Genomic DNA, 17,728 nt, shown 5'->3' with positions numbered 1-17,728 from the left:
ACAGCAGTTCAACACAACGAATGAAACAAAAACAGCTGCAATGTGTCCTCGTCTGTTTAATTGCTATGAGTCAAATCAAAGCCTTGAAAGATTCATAGAGCATGCTTTTGATGGAGTAATACTGATTACTCATTTTGACTTCAGCCGTTGTAAATCTGATGCAGGGTTGGACAATGGGACCCCACCTTCTCCAAGGAAGAACTTGCCCTGGTCTGTCTTGTCTCTGATGTTGTTGAAGTAGCATTCCAAAAACTCCAGAGAAACAAAGAAAAATAATTAACTTCTTTCCCTGTCAGTTGGTGCTCCAACAGCAGGATAACCTCACAGTAGTGTCTGAAAGATGTGACTGCAGTGTTGGGGATGTAATCGCCACTGATTAGTTTTTGGTGGATATAATCAACATCCCTCTGTGCAGCAGTAAGGACATCCTTCTTTTGAGACCTGTTGCAAAAGTCACTGAGGTAACACAGAGTAGAAAAGCTGTATTAGTCACTACATCAGTGCAAGTCACAGTGCAGTGGTAATAAGATCAGCATACCTCTGAGTTGGCTGAACTGTCGGGCACATTTGAGGAGTGTTGGTGACTATGAATCCTCGACTCTGAAGGCGAAGGCATAGGCTGACACAAGAAGCTGGATCTTTGCAATACTCCTCGAGCTCTGAGAAGTCCCAAACTCTGCCCTCTCTGGCAAATCAGTTCTGGGAGGCAATTGCTCTGGATGCTTCTTGCTCCCTTTCCTCTTGTGTGTTGGTTTTCATACACACCCTCTTCAGATGCGTTGGGCGGTGGCCTATGATGTTTTGTAACCCTAAATTTCCGACCAACACATCACTAATTCCTCTGCCTGTTCCACTGTTATAATAAATAGCGGCGCAACTTGGTGGGCGTTATCCTGGTAATTTTGTGTGAGCGTGTCAACAGGTTGAAATGCCTTAAATGTCTAATTTCTCATAAAAATGCATTCCGACACACAGAATATGCTTAAAATGTGGACTTTTTGAAGAGCTGACGGGGCCGCATCTTACCTTTCCATCTTCCAACTCCTTCTGGAAAGTTTTAGCCCACCCAACACAGCATCACCTGTTGATCACGCACCCTCTTAGCCAATCAGAGTGGCCAAGCATGTAGCCTCCGTTCTGTACATCGGATTGGCTCCATTTTTCCAATGCTGATACCGGAAATGGCACCCCTGTGCTGTTTTGTAACCCAAAATGTCCCCTGTGACACTTTGGGTTACAAAAGCTTTGATTTTAGGGGGGGAAATTGAGAAAGAGTGAAATCAGGTGCTCAAAATGAAATACTTCCACTCGGCTGCTGTCAGAAACTGCTGGACAGCATAGTTGTGTTAGACATGGTGTATTATTGTCATTATGATGATTATCATTATTATTAGGAGATCAATGTAATTAAAAAGTAAATATTAATAAAGTAATAACAATAACAGTAAAGGTTCCAAAACGAAGTGCACACCAAGTAATGAAATAACATTGGAAATCAAAACAACAGAGGATAAAAAGATTTGACAGGTGAGGAAATCAAACAAACCTGAAAAAGGGTGGGTCTCTTTGTCTGTCACGGCACATACAGCTGGTTAATCTAGTGTGTTTTCCTGATTTCTATCATTCAGAAATCTCTTAGGAGCTGGCTCCAGAGGACTCGCTGAGTCTGTCCCAGCTGCCAAGCCTTATCATTTGTCTCCATCTACTGGTCAACAGTCCAAACTACAGCCTCAGTCTTTTGGCCGATCCTGCTTTTGCGACTGAGCATCTCTCTGTCAACAATAGTTCCAATGAACAGTGAACATAAGCTATAAATCTAGATGCAATACCACTTCAGGCTTGCTGGGTCTAAGGACAGAGGATGTCACACTTTGTACAGACTGTAAAGCCCATTGGGGTGATGTAAATTGTCATTTAAAGTGAGATCAATATGTGGCACAAATAATACAGAATGTTACAGAATGGACTCTTTGGTTAAAGTGAAGGCTGGGCCTCGGCTGCTCGAGGTCGGCAAGTGGGAAACGAGAGAAAAGAGTAAACAGAAGAAGAGAAATTCTCATAAATACAAACTTGGTCTTCAGAGATGGAGGGGACACTTTGCTCTGTCACCTGGGTGAAAAGGTCAAAGACGATGTGTGGGCGTGACCTTGGCCAAAAACCATCAGGCCAATGCACGCTCTCCCCGATTTCCACACGTCTCCTGTCTAGGCCGCACTGCCTGTTGTCTGGATCGGCTGCAGCAGGCGCTCTATAGTGCCATTCCAACAAAGAACACAGCTCCTCTCAGCAATGGTGCATCCTCCATGTACACCCTCTCTTCCATTATGCGGCACATAGTGTAAACGGCACTGTGGCCGAGGTGAGTCCCCAACACCTTCCTCATCAACTTCCAGCAGGATTCACAAAACTCCATGACGTTGACGGTTCGACAGAGTGTGATGATGAAGACAGTGAGAGAGTCTGAGGGCACACACCACCGCATCCAGTACTTGTAGTGCCACCTCAATATCTGTTGAAGATGTTGTTCGATTTCACAGGAGACAGGGTTCAGGTTGCAATGCAACGCAAGTGAGGTTGAATTTCTCTTTATATACAGTAAATTGGGTCTGCAGATTTAATCTCTCTTCTTAATTACACATAGACTGAAATATTTATAGCCTGTCTTGTTTTAATTTGGATAATTATGGCTTACAACTCTTGAAAATCAAAAATCCAGCATCCCAACATATTAGAATATTTCATGAGATCAATCCAAAAAAAGGATTTATAACAAAAAAAGTCCAACTTGTGAAAAGTATGTTGATTTATTTCACACTGGACTTGGCCACTTGGATTCTGTGCCTCTCCACTCTTCCTCCAGACTCTGGGACCTTGATTTCCAAATGAAATACAAAATGTACTTTCATCTGAAAAGAGGATTTGGGACCACTGAGCAATGGTCCTTCTTACATGCCTTAGAGTTGTGGCAGCTGCTGAAAAAGCTGTGATAGCATCACGTGACATTGTAGGCTATGCTGATCTCACTCTACTGGTACCACATGCTGTTTCAATGATTTTGCTTGAACAGAAAACTTCTCAACTGTCAACAGCAAGGTGGCTCAGATATAACACGATTCTGCTTGACATGCCTAACATCACTGTTAAAAGATGCAATGTTCTTAACCCTGCAAATTTTCTCCCTACACCAGATGATGGACAACCACACGACTGCGTGGCGGTCATGAATGAAACCTGTTCTCCCAGGCCCGATCTGCAGGACACACCTTTACAGAATGCTGACCGAGAACTGTTTGTGGATGGTTCAGCCTCGAGAAACTCAACAATCGGTAAAAACCAAGCAGGCTTTGCTATTACAACACTACATGACACAATTGTTGCACAGCCACTCCCCTCAAATTATTCTGCACAAGCCGCAGAATTGGTTGCACTGACAGAAGCATGCAAACTTGCTTCTGATAAAACAGTTAACATATATACTGACAGCAGATATGCATGGGGAGTGGTACATGATTTTGGCCGTCTTTGGGCCAACAGGGATTTTTTAACTTCCACGGGCAAACCGATTGCCCATCACACCATGGTTGCTGCACTTCTCGATGCTGTCCTCCTTCCAAAACAGGTCGCTATCTGCAAATGCCAAGCACACACAAACAATGATGATTTTGTTTCACAGGGGAACGCCAGAGCGGATGCTGCAGCTAAGGCAGCAGCACGGCTAGATAACACTAAAAACAACATGCAATGTCTTGCCATTGTTGACTCACCATTGACACCCACAGCTGATTTGCAGGACCTGCAGGCCAGAGCCGGCCATGAAGAGAGGCTGGCTTGGAAAAAAGCAGGCTACTCTTTTTCTAACAAAGTGTGATACGGGCCAAATGATAAACCATGTTTGCCTAAATATTTGTTTCCTCATTATGCTAAGTTGACACATAGAAGAGATCATGTGTCAAAAGGGGGTATGATGAGTGAAATACAGAGATATTGGTTCACAAAGGGTTTCTCTAACTTCTCCCAAAAATTTTGTCAAAGTTGTGTGATCTGTGCTACTAACAATGCAGGCAGAGGCATCCAGATACAACAGAGTGCTCATCCACCACCACAAAAACCTTTTGATCACTTACAAATGGACTTCATTGAGCTGACACCTAGCGAGGGAAAGAAATACTGTTTGGTTTTTGTTGACATGTTTTCCAAGTGGGTGGAAGCTTTTCCCACTTCTAAACAGGATTCAGCAGCAGTAGCAAAAGCTTTAATCAGAGAAATAATTCCCAGATGGGGAATTCCAGGTAAGATCTCATCTGACAATGGTACACCTTTCGTGAGCACAGCCCTGAAGAGCGTGGGTGAGTATTTTGGTATTGACATGAGGCAACATTGTGCCTATCACCCAGCAAGCGGGGGGGCTGTTGAAAGAGAGAATGGTACATTGAAAGGCAAGTTAGCTAAATGCTGTGATGAAACTGGTTTAACTTGGACAAAAGCACTACCGATTGTTTTGATGCACATGAGAGCTAGGGTCAGAAGCAGAAACGGCCTCAGCCCGTTTGAAATCCTCTTTGCACGGCCAATGAATACAGGGATTGGACCGGTTAAGAGGCAACTCCCTCATACCAGCCAATGCGAAGATGAAATGTTACGTTATTGCGCAAACCTGTCCTCTGTGCTTTTTGAAATCCACAAACAGGCTAAGGACGCCCTACCGAAAGCCACGGAGCGAAAACTACTGTTCTGCCAATTTTCGTTGTCTTTCTGTGAGTTTATTCTGACGCCTGCAGACAGACTCCCTTCTTGTTGTCTCGAGTGTGAGATGACAAGAAAGAGCCCGGAGCAGAAGAAGTTGATAGATTATATACAATATATTATCTTTGTAGACAGGATGACTACACGTCATAATGTGTTGTGCAATCAGGACACAAGGTTCACTTAATCAGTGCATAATAACATGGTCAGCAGATTATGACACACGGACGCACCGAATCATATGATATGGTTGTTCATTTGTCTTTAAGACAGTGAATACTTACGATTAAGTACAGAGAAGATGAATAATAAGAATTCCCATTACACTACTATTACTCAGCACAGGTGAAACCAACTTTAATATGGATGAATAATGAGATGAGACCCAAATGGAAACTCATTGAGTTTAATTTGGCTGAATCACTCAGTACTTTGATTTTCTCATTTTGGAAAAAAGCACAGATTAAAACACAAAGTAAAATCTGGAGAAGAATATGTAAAATAACCAGAGTTAAGGAACAGGAAATCACTTGTTTAAGAGAGATAGCCTGGGATCCAGATTTTATTCCAAATAGTATTGATGATGTTTTTAAAAAATGGGAGAGTAAGGGCCTCACAAGATTCTGTCAAATGTACAAGGAAGAAGCAATGGATTCTTTTGAAAATACAGTAAATCGATATGGTTTAAACAAGAATCACTTTTACAGATATTTGCAAGTGAGAAACTATTTGAAGGAAAAAGTCCAAATTACATCTCTTGGAGATCTCCATCCCATTCTGAGACATATGATAAAGGCCAATCAAAACCATAATTTGAAAAATATAACTGGACAAATGTATCAAATATTTCAGGATTACAGAACCGAAGACATAAATAACATTAAGGATAAATGGCAGATAGAACTGAAAACATCTATATCAGATGACGAGTGGAATCAGAGTCTTAAAGATCATTTCTCAAACATAAAATGGCCTTCTGCCAAGAATATGCTTGGAAGATAAATATACGGTATTTTAGAACACCAGTGATGTTCAGCAAATTTATTTATTGGTCAGAAGTCATACACATAATAGAACAGATGTTTGGGAAATTGGGCCAATTTAATAAACACACTTTATGGTTGGGAATAGGTTTTAATGGCCTTCGAAAGGATGAAGAATATTTAGGTTATTTTAGGTTATGAAAGGTTATGTTTGACTGTGCCACACGGGTGAAAGATAACAAAGAACTGAATATTGTGTCAAGTTATTTAAATAACAGGATGTGTATTGTAGGAATGTCGTATACTGTACTGACACAATAAAGCATAAAAAAAAAAGTTTCCTTTTTTTCAGTTGTTTCTCATGTACCGTTGAAGTTTGAAGGCTTTTCTAAAAGTCTTTGACAGATTTGTTTAACAATGATTTCCAAACTTGTTTTTCTGCTTTCGAAGATGAAACTTGACTCCAAATCAAAGTTTGAGTCACAAACAGTATCACGACATGTTATCAGACAACAAAACCTCTGCTGGTCAAACTGAAGACTTGTTGGTGGTAATAAAGTTGTTTGAATGAAGTGGACGTCTGCTAACGAGGTCCACGTCCCTCAAGTTGTCTCTGGTGTTGAGGGAAACATGTGCTGCTCTCACTGTGGTCACTTGTCTTGGATTTTGAAGGTTGCTGTCTCCTTCCTCATGTCTTAATACGTCAACAAACAGTTGAAGTGTTATCAGCCATCAGGAATTAGTTTGTGCTCACTTGATTCTTGGTTCAGCTCGATGTTGTTGAGTAAAATGAACCATGAAAACACAACATGAAGTGAAACAATCAAGGTGATATCTGATATTTTAACGGTTATCGGTGTCCTTGATTTCTAATAATTTGTATCAGCCCTGAAAAAACCATATCGGTGGACCTCTAGTCCTGATCTGAGAGACACAACAAACACTCACAGTCACATTCAGCTTTGATTGGAACAAGATCCAGAATTGAAATCAACACACAGCTGAAGGTTCAAGTCAACAGCGTGTCCACAGTTTAATGATCACAGCTTCCATCTTTAAAGGACTGGAAGTGGAAGAAGTTCACAAAGTAAATGAGGAATCTTTTCAATCATTTTCAACAAAGTTCATTGATCAATTTATTCCAATAACCTGAAAGACTGATGTGACTGAGATCCTGCACAGACTCAAATGATCTGTTCAGCAGTGTTTCTCTAACAGGAGGAGACTCTCCCTCCTACAGAGGACACAGAGACACTGAGGAACCAGACCAGGACCCAGACCAGAACCCAAAGCCAGGATAAAGAGGTTCAGTGAATGTGGTGTTGAAGGTGTGGAGGTGGATCAGTGAGTCAGAGGAGACTCTGTAGAAGGACAGAGTGCCAGCAGGACAGTCCACATACACTCCTACTCTGTGAGAGACAGAGGAGGAAGAGGAGGAGGAGGAGATAGACATTGTTCTCTTATTGTGACGGACAGAATAAAGACCATGAGAGCAGCACAGACTCCAGGACTGATCATTCCATCCAAACACACACTCTTCACTGTCTCCTTTCCTTCTGATTCTTCTGTAACTCACTGATACATCAACCTCTCCTGTCCACTCGACCTCCCAGTAACAGCGACCAGTCAGACCAGTTCCACACAGCAGCTGAGGCCACCAGTCAAACCTGTCTGGATGATCAGGATATGACTGATCCTCCTCCACATGTGTCATCGTCCTGTTGTTGTCAGACAGTTTGATGTTTCTGTTCACTGTGTTTGTGTCCAGTTTGAGTTCACAGGAATCTGATGGAGAGAAGAAGAAAACAGCTGCAGTTATTGATCCATCATCTGTTGATTGATGGACAGTTTGATGATGACATCAGAGATGTGAATGAGTGATGTCACAGTTTGAAGATGGCTGAATGTGCTCTGCTTTGTTTTCATCAGTCAAATTAAAGACACACTTACACTTCCTCAGACCTGGTCTCAACCATCGGACTCCAGCAGGCTCCACCCTGAAAGGAGGAGGGGGGTCAGAGCAGCACCTCCTCTTTCAGCATACAAACATGGACGTTACATCACTCTCATGAACACAATATGTTGATCCGGCCTGCTTCTCCCTGCTGCCCCTAAACCTCTTCAGCTCTGCTCAGACACTGACAGCGACACTGATTCTCTCTCATCATTAAATCTGCCTTCATCAGCTCATTTCCTCATTTCAATCTGTTGTTGACTTCTATTCTAAGCTGCTTCACTCATTGATAGCTCTCTCGCTCTCCCACCTGTGATGATTAATAATCAGTCTGACTTTGTCTTCACTGAACAAACCAACAGAGCTTTCATCATTGATTATTGGACACGGTTCTCCTCGTCGTGTCCCATATGTGACCATGCTTCATGTGTTCATTAGAAGTGTGAATACTGTCAATCAGGGGTGGACTGGCCATCGGGCATACCGGGCATTTGCCCGGTGGGCCGACGGGCCAACATCCCGACATAGGCCGTTGCCTTGTGGTAAACAAAACTGGTAATGGGTCCACAGTCGTGATTGATTCTTGGCTGGACCAATTAGCCTACAGCCTAGGGTTTATGCCTGCCCCCCCTCTCATGCCGCAGCTGTCAATCCATGATCATACTGTGAGAAAGAGCTTGGCAAATGAACATGGAGAGCAAAAGAAAGCGGAAAGGAGGCGCAGAGAAATTACGTGATAAAAAAAGGCAAGCCCTTCAAGCCGAGGCAGCCAAATGTGTTAAATTAACACAGATGTTTGCTGGACCTGGAGGAGCTGAAGCAGGAGCTTCTACTTCGGCCCCAGCACGTGATGACGGCTGACGTGGCCGTCAGCTGGAGGAGAAGAGAGGGAGGCAGGAGGAGGAGAGACCCGTGGCTGGCACCGAATTTGAACTGAAGGATGCTGCCACTCATTTGTTGAGGACTGTTGAGGACTGTGTTTTGCTGTTGCCATGTTTGAAGAAATACTCTGATCTGTTCGCTGAGTGTTGTTGCTGCTGAGGTCTTGGGTAATTTTTATTGATATGGATTTCATCATGCATTGTTCATAGTTCTACATAGCAACCATTTGTGTTCCTTTAAGTAAGTACTGTATATATACAGTAATATACGACAACTATTTTTACCACTTTGTTTAGAGTAAAGATACCAGTTAAGAAAGTTGGCTTAATTTTTTTTCCAACAATATCTGGTGGGCCAGTCCAGATTCGAAATGCCCGGGCCGATTTTTTGTCCCAGTCCAGCCCTGCTGTCAATAAATTCAATATTTGAGACAAGTCATCATGACTCTGTTGTGTGGAAATCTTTTCTTGTCAAACTTCCTGAAGTTCACCAGAACAAGAAGAGCCGCTTGATGTCTGCACATGGAAATATTTACAAGCCATGTTTGCTGTGAAGACCATGTTCAGTCCAATTGTTCTCCACTGATGAAGGAACAGTCCAACATTTTGAGAAAATCACTCAATGAAGCATCTCAAAAGTCCTGCTCTGTCGTGTGGTTGTCAGGTTCCAGCAGTTTGAACTAAATAGAACTGCTTTGGACTTATTGGAAGCTTGTTTTTATGTCTTTTGAGGACAAAAGGACATTTGTCAAACTGACAGACAGTTCTTTTTCCATGCATCATGTTTGTTCCTGGAGATGTTCTCCTTGAGACCTCCAACACAAGTATGTCCTTTTCATTCAACCAGTGTTTATGTTGTGATCAAAGGACAAAGGTTTCCTACATGTGTGATTGTTCATGTCTCACTCACATCCACCATCAACCAAAAAGACAGACAACGTGTTTCCAGCTCTTCCTCCTCTTTCACACTGACTGACTGTGGCTGCAGCAGCCTCTTCATACCTGAGAGTGTCCAGTCTGCAGTGAGGATCCTCCAGTCCAGCAGACAGCAGCTTCACTCCTGAGTCTCCTAGATGATTGTACCTCAGGTCCAGCTCTCTCAGATGGGAGGGGTTGGATCTCAGAGCTGAGGCCAGAGAAGCACAGCCTTCCTCTGTGATCAGACAGCCTGACAGCCTGAAAACACACAGAAAAACACACATGGAAGATCATCTGAGGGTCCTGCTGTGTCTGTCAAATCATGGCTCTCAAAATGCAGAGATCTGATAGGTTGAGCAGCATCATGTGGGAGGATTTACAACACATAATAATTCTCAACAGTTTTTGTGTTTGAGGTCAACGACTTCACACTCGACACTTCACTTCCTGAGGTCCTCAGCGACACCTTTGTGGTAATTAATCATGACTGAATCAGGAATAAAGAGATGTCCACTACTCAAAATCACATGACAACAGCACAGAAATGAGGATTTCCATCTCAGCCAGACTTCATTAATGAAAGGAACATTGAGAGAAAAAAACGTGTCAAACGTGTGGACTTCTGAGGTTAAAGAAAGACGTCAACGTTTCACAACAAACAGTAACTTGATCTGACCTGAGAGTTTCCAGTGCACAGTGTGGACTCTCCAGTCCAGCAGACAGCAGCTTCACTCCTGAAACCTGCAGGTTGTTGTCACTCAGGTCCAGCTGTCTCAGACTGGAGGACTGGGATCTGAGGACTGAGGACAGAGATTGACAGCTTCTCTCTGAGAGGTTACAGCCACTCAGTCTGAAGAAGAAGAAGAAAAAGAACATTTATTTTAAAATGTTGAGTCTCTTCTCTGCGTGTGTTCAAATCTTTGCTGTTCCATTATAAACATGTTGTAGATGTTGATTCATTGTCTTCATGTCTGTAAGAACACAGTCATGTGTCCTTCATGAGGGGACAGTGTCAGACCTGAATCCAGTTCCTGAGTTTCATGTTTAAACCTTCTGGATGAAGTTTAAAGTTTCAGACTCTCGAATGTGCAGTTAGAAATAAACAGGAGGCTCTGAGAGTGACTGAGTGCTGAAACAAATATATTAAGTGAACGATTTAAAGGATCAGCAGTTTTCTGCCAGCATTCCTCTCTCGTCTTATGTGCAGCAACAGTCTTGATGTTCCTCTATTATTTTTTACATTCTCCAAAGCTCTCCATTATAACAACCTGTTCCTCTGGACTGAAGGAGGGGGGACATGATTGGTCCTTTTTGTGGTGACAAAGAGTCAAATGATGGAGCAAACATCTCTTTTTATGGGAACGTGCACAGAACCTGATGAAGGAAACCTGAGTTAACAAAGGAAGCTGATAACCACCGTCGTGATGCCGTTATCTCTGCCTGGAGTTCATGTTTAGTTGAGGCAGCTCACACAGAGGAAGCCTGGCTTGGTCCAATTTGTTTTGTCCTTCATCCCACTGAGCTTCACATGAGACAGCCTCTGTGCTGGACTCAAACTGCTGACTCACAGTCCTTCAGAATTCATGTTTCCCATGACTCAGCACTCTGATCAATAGTACATTCATCGGATTTAATAACGCATGCTGCACTTTGTGAAACCTCACTGTGGAAAATATTTCTACACAGATTTTAATTACAGATACGCAAAATATTTCTACAGCGACAAAACTTTATGACACATGCGCAAACTTGAATTTGAGAGATTTTTTTTTTGTAATTCTCACATTCAGACACGTGCACACACTTTTCTGACATGCACAGAAAAGATGATCTACAACTGCAGACTGGGACAGTATTTCTGATCATCATTTCACAAACTCAAAATCATCAATCTGTCAGAGATCTGAAATAAACAAAGTAGACTGAAAGATTCAAATCCTGACATGAGAGAGACTGTTTAAACTAAATGAATCTCTAAATGTACAGAACTAAATTAAATCTGTCAATACAAACAGCAACTTGATCTGACCTGAGAGTTTCCAGTGCACAGTGTGGACTCTCCAGTCCAGCAGACAGCAGCTTCATTCCTGAATCCTGCAGGTTGTTGTTACTCAGGTCCAACTCTCTCAGACTGGAGGACTGGGATCTGAGGACTGAGGACAGAACTTCACAGCTTCTCTCTGAGAGGTTACAGACACTCAGTCTGAAGAAGAAGAAGAAAAAGAACATTTATTTTAAGATGTTGTCTCTTCTCAGCATGTGTGCAAATATTTGCTGTTCCATCATAAACATGTTGTAGATGTGACGATAAATCATCACTGAACCAGGAAGAAACAGACATCCAGAAACCAACGTCACATGATATAAAAAATGAATCTGGGAGAAAATGAGGCTCGTTGATATTTTGAGTTTTTGTGAAATGATGTTCAGAAATAATTTCACAGCCTTCAGTCGAACATCATCTTTTGTGTGCATGTGAAAAAATAGTTTACACGAATCTGAATGTGTGAGTTTGATTGAAAAAATCTCACAAATGAAAGTTTAGCTGTAGAAATATTTTTCCATGGTTGAAAAGATTTTGTGCAAACAGATAATCTGAATATACTTCAGATATTTTCAGCAGTGAAGTTTCAGAGTCTGAGAGACTGAAACACAAATTCCCTATCTTTGTGAGTGACACTGAAGTTTCAGCTACAAGTTCACTCAGCTGGTAGGAAATAATTCACTGAGCGTCTCTCAGTCCACGCAGGCGTCCATTCATTGTCCTCATGTCTGTAAGAACACAGCTGTGCTGCTGTTCCACTGACTGAAAGCTCAGAGTTGTGTGATATATTCAGAGGAACAGTTTGAGTCAGCCATAGAGGCTGTGTTCTGTGGAGCTCTGGTTGTGTCTGTGGTTGAGGCTGTCACAATCCCTCCTGATGGCCACACACATCAAGCACCACTTTGCTTCATTCTCTGGCGAGCTGGACCCAGACCCAGCTCTGAGACTGGACCAGCACCTGCCAAGAGCAGTCTGTCCAGCCATTGGATGGACCCTGCAGTCGCCATCTTCCCTGATGAGTCCTCTCTCTCTGGTCAAAACAAACCCTGCCCACACCTGACCTGCTCCAGACGAGGTTCTGTTCACAGTTTCAGACTGAACTTTAATTCTTCTCCTGATGGTTTTCTCTATGAGGATCCAGACTCTCAGCTGAGGGAATACGTTCTGTCTGCAGACCTGCTGAGCCAGACGTTCAAAGCCGTGTGACCACAGCAGAACAAACCTGATGCTTCATGTTGTTTTCAGCCACAGGAACCTTCTTGCATTTAGCTGGTAATCAATCATTTTGTCTCTGTTTGCTTCAGGTCACATTAACACTTTAAATCTGACACAGCAGATCTTCAACACACTAAAAGAATGATGAAGGTACAGAATCTAGAGATCACTTTGGATCCTGGTTTTATGTTTGGTCTTGATTTACTGTCAGTGTCATTTGACACTGCTGGTACTGCAGCTAATAGAACAACTGATGAGTTTATTGGTATTTATCATCGGCTCGTAGCTTTCTGTCAGCATGCCTCTCTTGTCTTATTTGCAGGGACAGTTTTGATGAACCAAACATCTCTTCTTTTGGAATCTGCACAGAGGCTGATGAAGGAAACCTCAGAATCAGAATCAGAATCAGAATCAGAATCAGAAATCAGTATCAGAAAAAGCTTTATTGCCAAGTACGATTTTACACATACAAGGAATTTGTTGTGGTGAAATTGGTGTATGACACATCTACTAAAATAACAAGAAAGCTGTTTCGTCAAACTTAAATCGTAGTTCATCCTCCAGAGCTACACGTGATACAGCCTCTATGCTTGTAACTATATAACTGTAAATGTAACTATAACAGTAACTTGATCTGACCTGAGAGTTTCCAGTGGACAGTGTGGACTCTCTAGTCCAGCAGACAGCAGCTTCACTCCTGAATCCCACAGGTAGTTGTTCCTGAGGTCCAGCTCCCTGAGACTGGAGGACTGGGATCTGAGGACTGAGGACAGAACTTCACAGCTTCTCTCTGAGAGGTTACAGCCACTCAGTCTGAAGAAGAAGAAGAAAAAGAACATTTATTTTAAAATGTTGAGTCTCTTCTCAGCGTGTGTTCAAATCTTTGCTGTTCCATCATAAACATGTTGTAGATGTTCATTCAATGTCTTCACGTCTGTAAGAACACAGTCATGTGTCCTTCATGAGGGGACAGTGTCAGACCTGAATCCAGTTCCTGAGTCTCATGTTTAAACCTTCTGGATGAAGTTTAAAGTTTCAGACTCTCGAATGTGCAGTTAGAAATAAACAGGAAGCTCTGAGACTGACTGAGTGCTGAAACAAATATGTGAAGTGAATGATTTAAAGGATCAGCAGTTTTCTGCCAGCATTCCTCTCTCGTCTTATGTGCAGCAACAGTCTTGATTTTCCTCTTTTATTTTTTACATTCTTCAAAGCTCTCCATTATAACAACCTGTTCCTCTGGAACTCTTGACAAAGAGTCAAATGATGAAGCAAACATCTCTTTTTATGGGAACGTGCACAGAGCCTGATGAAGGAAACCTGAGTTAACAAAGGAAGCTGATAACCACCATCGTGATGCCGTTATCTCTGCCTGGAGTTCATGTTTAGTTGAGGCAGCTCACACAGAGGAAGCCTGGCTTGGTCCAATTTGTTTCATCCTTCATCCCACTGAGCTTCACATGAGACAGCCTCTGTGCTTGACTCAAACTGCTGACTCATAGTCCTTCAGAATTCATGTTTCCCATGACTCAGCACTCTGATCAATAGTAAATTCATCAGGTTTAATGACCCATGCTGCACTTTGTGAAACCTCACTGTAGAAAATATTCCTGCACAGATTTTAATTACAGATACGCAAAATATTTCTACAGCGACAAAACTTTATGACACATCCGCAAACTTGAATTTGAGAGGTTTTTGTTCTTAATTCACACATTCAGACACAGAAAAGATGATCTACAACTGCAGACTGGGAAATTATTTCAGATCATCATGACACAAACTCAAAATCATCAATCTGTCAGAGATCTGAAAATAAAGAAAACAGACTGAAAGATTCAAATCCTGACATGAGAGAGACTGTTTAAACTAAACAAATCTCTAAATGTACAGAACTAACTTAAATCTGTCAACACAAACAGTAACTTGATCTGACCTGAGAGTTTCCAGTGCACAGTGTGAACTCTCCAGTCCAGCAGACAGCAGCTTCACTCCTGAATCCCGCAGGTTGTTGTGACTCAGGTCCAGCTCTCTCAGACTGGAGGACTGAGATCTGAGGACTGAGGACAGAACTTCACAGCTTCTCTCTGAGAGGTTACAGCCACTCAGTCTGAAGAGACACAGGAAGGAAGCAATCAGTAAGTTAGATATCAGAGTATTTATTGATGAATAAGCTTCACTATCTCAGTACTTACAGAGCTTTGTTGGAGGCTTTGACCACTGGCAGCAGCCTAAGAAGAGCCTCCTCTGAAGATGAGAATTTATTGAGGTCAAACACGTCCAGATCTTTTTCTGATGACAGTAAGATGAAGACCAGAGCTGACCACTGAGCAGGAGACAGTTTATCTGTGGAGAGACTTCCTGAACTCAAGGACTGTTGGATCTGATCCACCAGAGAACGATCATTCAGTTCATTCAGACAGTGGAACAGATTGATGCTTCGCTCTGCAGAAGGAGTCTCTTCAATCTTCTTCTTGATGTACTTGACTGTTACCTGACTGGTTTTTGAGCCACTTCCTGTCTGTGTCATCAGGCCTCGTAGGAGAGTCTGATTGGTCTGCAGTAACAGACCCAGGAGGAATCGGAGGAACAAGTCCAGGTGTCCCTTTGGACTCTGTAAGGCCTTGTCCACAGCACTCTGGTGGAGATGTGATAGTTCAGGTTCTCTGTCTTTGAAGACTTTTGTCAACTGGACAACAAGTTTAGACACTGCACGTTCATGGTGGTAGGTTGTTTGTTCATCTAACAGCAGATTGACTCCAGACTTGATGAAGGTCAGATGGACATGAAGAGCAGCCAGGAACTCCTGAACACTCAGATGGACGAAGCAGAACACCTTGTCCTGGTACAGTCCTCTCTCCTCTTTGAAGATCTGTGTGAACACTCCTGAGTACACTGAGGCCGCTCTGATATCGATCCCACACTCTGTCAGGTCTGATTCGTAGAAGATCAGGTTTCCTTTCTGTAGCTCCTCAAAGGCCAGTTTTCCCAGAGACTCAATCATCTTCCTGCTCTCTGGAGTCCACTGAGGATCTGACTCAGCTCCTCCATCATACTTCATGTTCTTCACTTTGGACTGAACCACCAGGAAGTGGATGTACATCTGAGTCAGGGTCTTCGGCAACTGTCCTTCCTCTCTGGTCTTCATCACATCCTCCAGAACTGTAGCAGTGATCCAGCAGAAGACCGGGATGTGGCACATGATGTGGAGGCTTCGTGATGTCTTGATGTGGGAGATGATTCTGTTGGCCTGCTCCTTGTCTCTGAACCTCTTCCTGAAGTACTCCTCCTTCTGTTCATCAGTGAACCCTCTGACCTCTGTCACCATGTCAACACACTCAGGAGGGACCTGATTGGCTGCTGCGGGTCGTGTGGTTATCCAGAGGCGAGCAGAGGGAAGCAGGTTCCTCCTGATGAGGTTTGTCAGCAGCACATCCACTGAGGTGGACTTTGTAACATCAGTCAGGATCTCATTGTAGTGGAAGTCCAGAGGAAGTCGACACTCATCCAGACCATCAAGGATGAACAAAACCCTAAACTCTTCAAACCTGCAGATTCCTGCTTCTTTGGTTTCAGGAAAGAAGTGATGAACAAGTTCCACCAAGCTGAACTTTTTCTCTCTCAGCACATTCAGCTCTCTGAAAGTGAATGGAAACATGAACCGTATGTCCTGGTGGGCTTTGTCTTCAGCCCAGTCCAGAGTGAACTTCTGTGTTAAGACCGTCTTCCCAATGCCAGCCACTCCCTTTGTCATCACTGTTCTGATTGGTTCATCTCGTCCAGGTGGTTTAAAGATGTCTTCTTGTCTGATTGTGGTTTCTGGTCCGTGTGGTTTCCTGGATGCTGTTTCAATCTGTCTGACCTCATGTTCATCATTGACCTGTCCAGTCCCTCCCTCTGTGATGAAGAGCTCTGTGTAGATCTGATTCAGGAGGGTCCGCTTTCCTGCTTTAGCGATCCCCTCAAACACACACTGGAACTTCTCCTTCAGGTTAGATTTAAGTTTATGCCGACAAACAGGAGCAAAATGTTCTGAATGAAGACACAACAAATAAATCAGTCAGTGATTGATAAAGTTCAGATGAGAATTTAATTTCCTTGTCTGAACATATTTTGGTCCATCTGTTGAGACATCAGTGAATGTTCCACTGATCCAGCAGTTAAACCTTTAGAGAAATCCTCTTACTGCTCTGCAGACGCTCAGCCAGCTCCTCCTCCTTCATTCTCCTCAGGAAGTGCTGTGTGATCTTCAGAAATGCCTCTCTGCTGCTCCTCCTCTGCTCTGCATCATCATCCTCATCCTCCCCCTGACTCTCTAAGCATTCTGGGTAATCTGGACTCAGAACCATCTTGATCTTCTTCAGCTCGTTCCTCACAAAAGAGACAATGTTCTCCTCCAGCAGCTGGAACAGAAGATGATATGAATGACACAAACTGAAATCATGGAAGCAAACATCAGATCCATGTTGGACAGACTGATGGTCCACTGGTTTAAAAAGTGCAGTGTGGAGATTATCGTGAACAGAACAGATGTGAAAGCAGCTGTTGTACATGTACAGACCATAAATATGGAGTCCAGGTAAGTTTGATGCTGCTGGGCAGACTGAGCACTGGGAACCTCTGAGCTCTCCTGGTGGACTCTGTGGAGGAATCATGAAGAATTAGCTCACATCATGTCCGTCCACACAGAGACAAACACCAGCTGAAGGTCCTTTGAGCTGAAGTGTTGATTCCAACATTGAATCAGAAGGTTTCCACTGACATGAAAGTGTTGCTCGTACTGCTGATCCCACCGTGAATCAACAGTCCAGTCTGCATTTCTGTGCAGCTTTCACTTTACCGTGTTGGTTCACCAGCTTGTCTGGTTGAGTCCCTCCAGTTCTCATTGACCCCTATAATACTGTGGACAGCATCACACAGCTCACACAAGCTAACTGGATGCTACCTGTCCAACACAAATTGGCAGTGAGTCACAATAAAGTGAGTGAAA

The 17,728-nt window shown here is 43.0% G+C and overlaps 2 protein-coding genes across 2 annotated transcripts in view; one reads left to right on the top strand and one right to left on the bottom strand.

Moving 5' to 3' along the window:
- The window catches only part of LOC143316313 (uncharacterized), a 242,668-nt gene that overhangs the window by 148,493 nt on the left and 76,447 nt on the right, over positions 1-17,728 (top strand). The gene's annotated exons all lie outside the window — the stretch shown is intronic.
- The window catches only part of LOC143316070 (uncharacterized), a 36,432-nt gene continuing 25,440 nt past the window's right edge, over positions 6,737-17,728 (bottom strand). The window contains exons 5-14 of the mRNA XM_076723784.1: positions 17,300-17,378; positions 16,925-17,141; positions 14,934-16,770; positions 14,675-14,848; positions 13,378-13,551; positions 11,509-11,682; positions 10,156-10,329; positions 9,564-9,737; positions 7,677-7,723; positions 6,737-7,511 (exon numbers count right to left, since the gene is read on the bottom strand). Of these exons, the coding sequence (XP_076579899.1) occupies positions 6,961-7,511; positions 7,677-7,723; positions 9,564-9,737; positions 10,156-10,329; positions 11,509-11,682; positions 13,378-13,551; positions 14,675-14,848; positions 14,934-16,770; positions 16,925-17,141; positions 17,300-17,378 (3,601 nt within the window). The 3' untranslated portion in view covers positions 6,737-6,960. The remainder of the gene's footprint in view (positions 7,512-7,676; positions 7,724-9,563; positions 9,738-10,155; positions 10,330-11,508; positions 11,683-13,377; positions 13,552-14,674; positions 14,849-14,933; positions 16,771-16,924; positions 17,142-17,299; positions 17,379-17,728) is intronic.

This window comes from Chaetodon auriga, chromosome 23 (assembly GCF_051107435.1).
Source record: "Chaetodon auriga isolate fChaAug3 chromosome 23, fChaAug3.hap1, whole genome shotgun sequence".
Taxonomy (NCBI): Eukaryota; Metazoa; Chordata; class Actinopteri; order Chaetodontiformes; family Chaetodontidae; genus Chaetodon; species Chaetodon auriga.
This window is presented reverse-complemented; position numbering and strand designations above follow the sequence as displayed.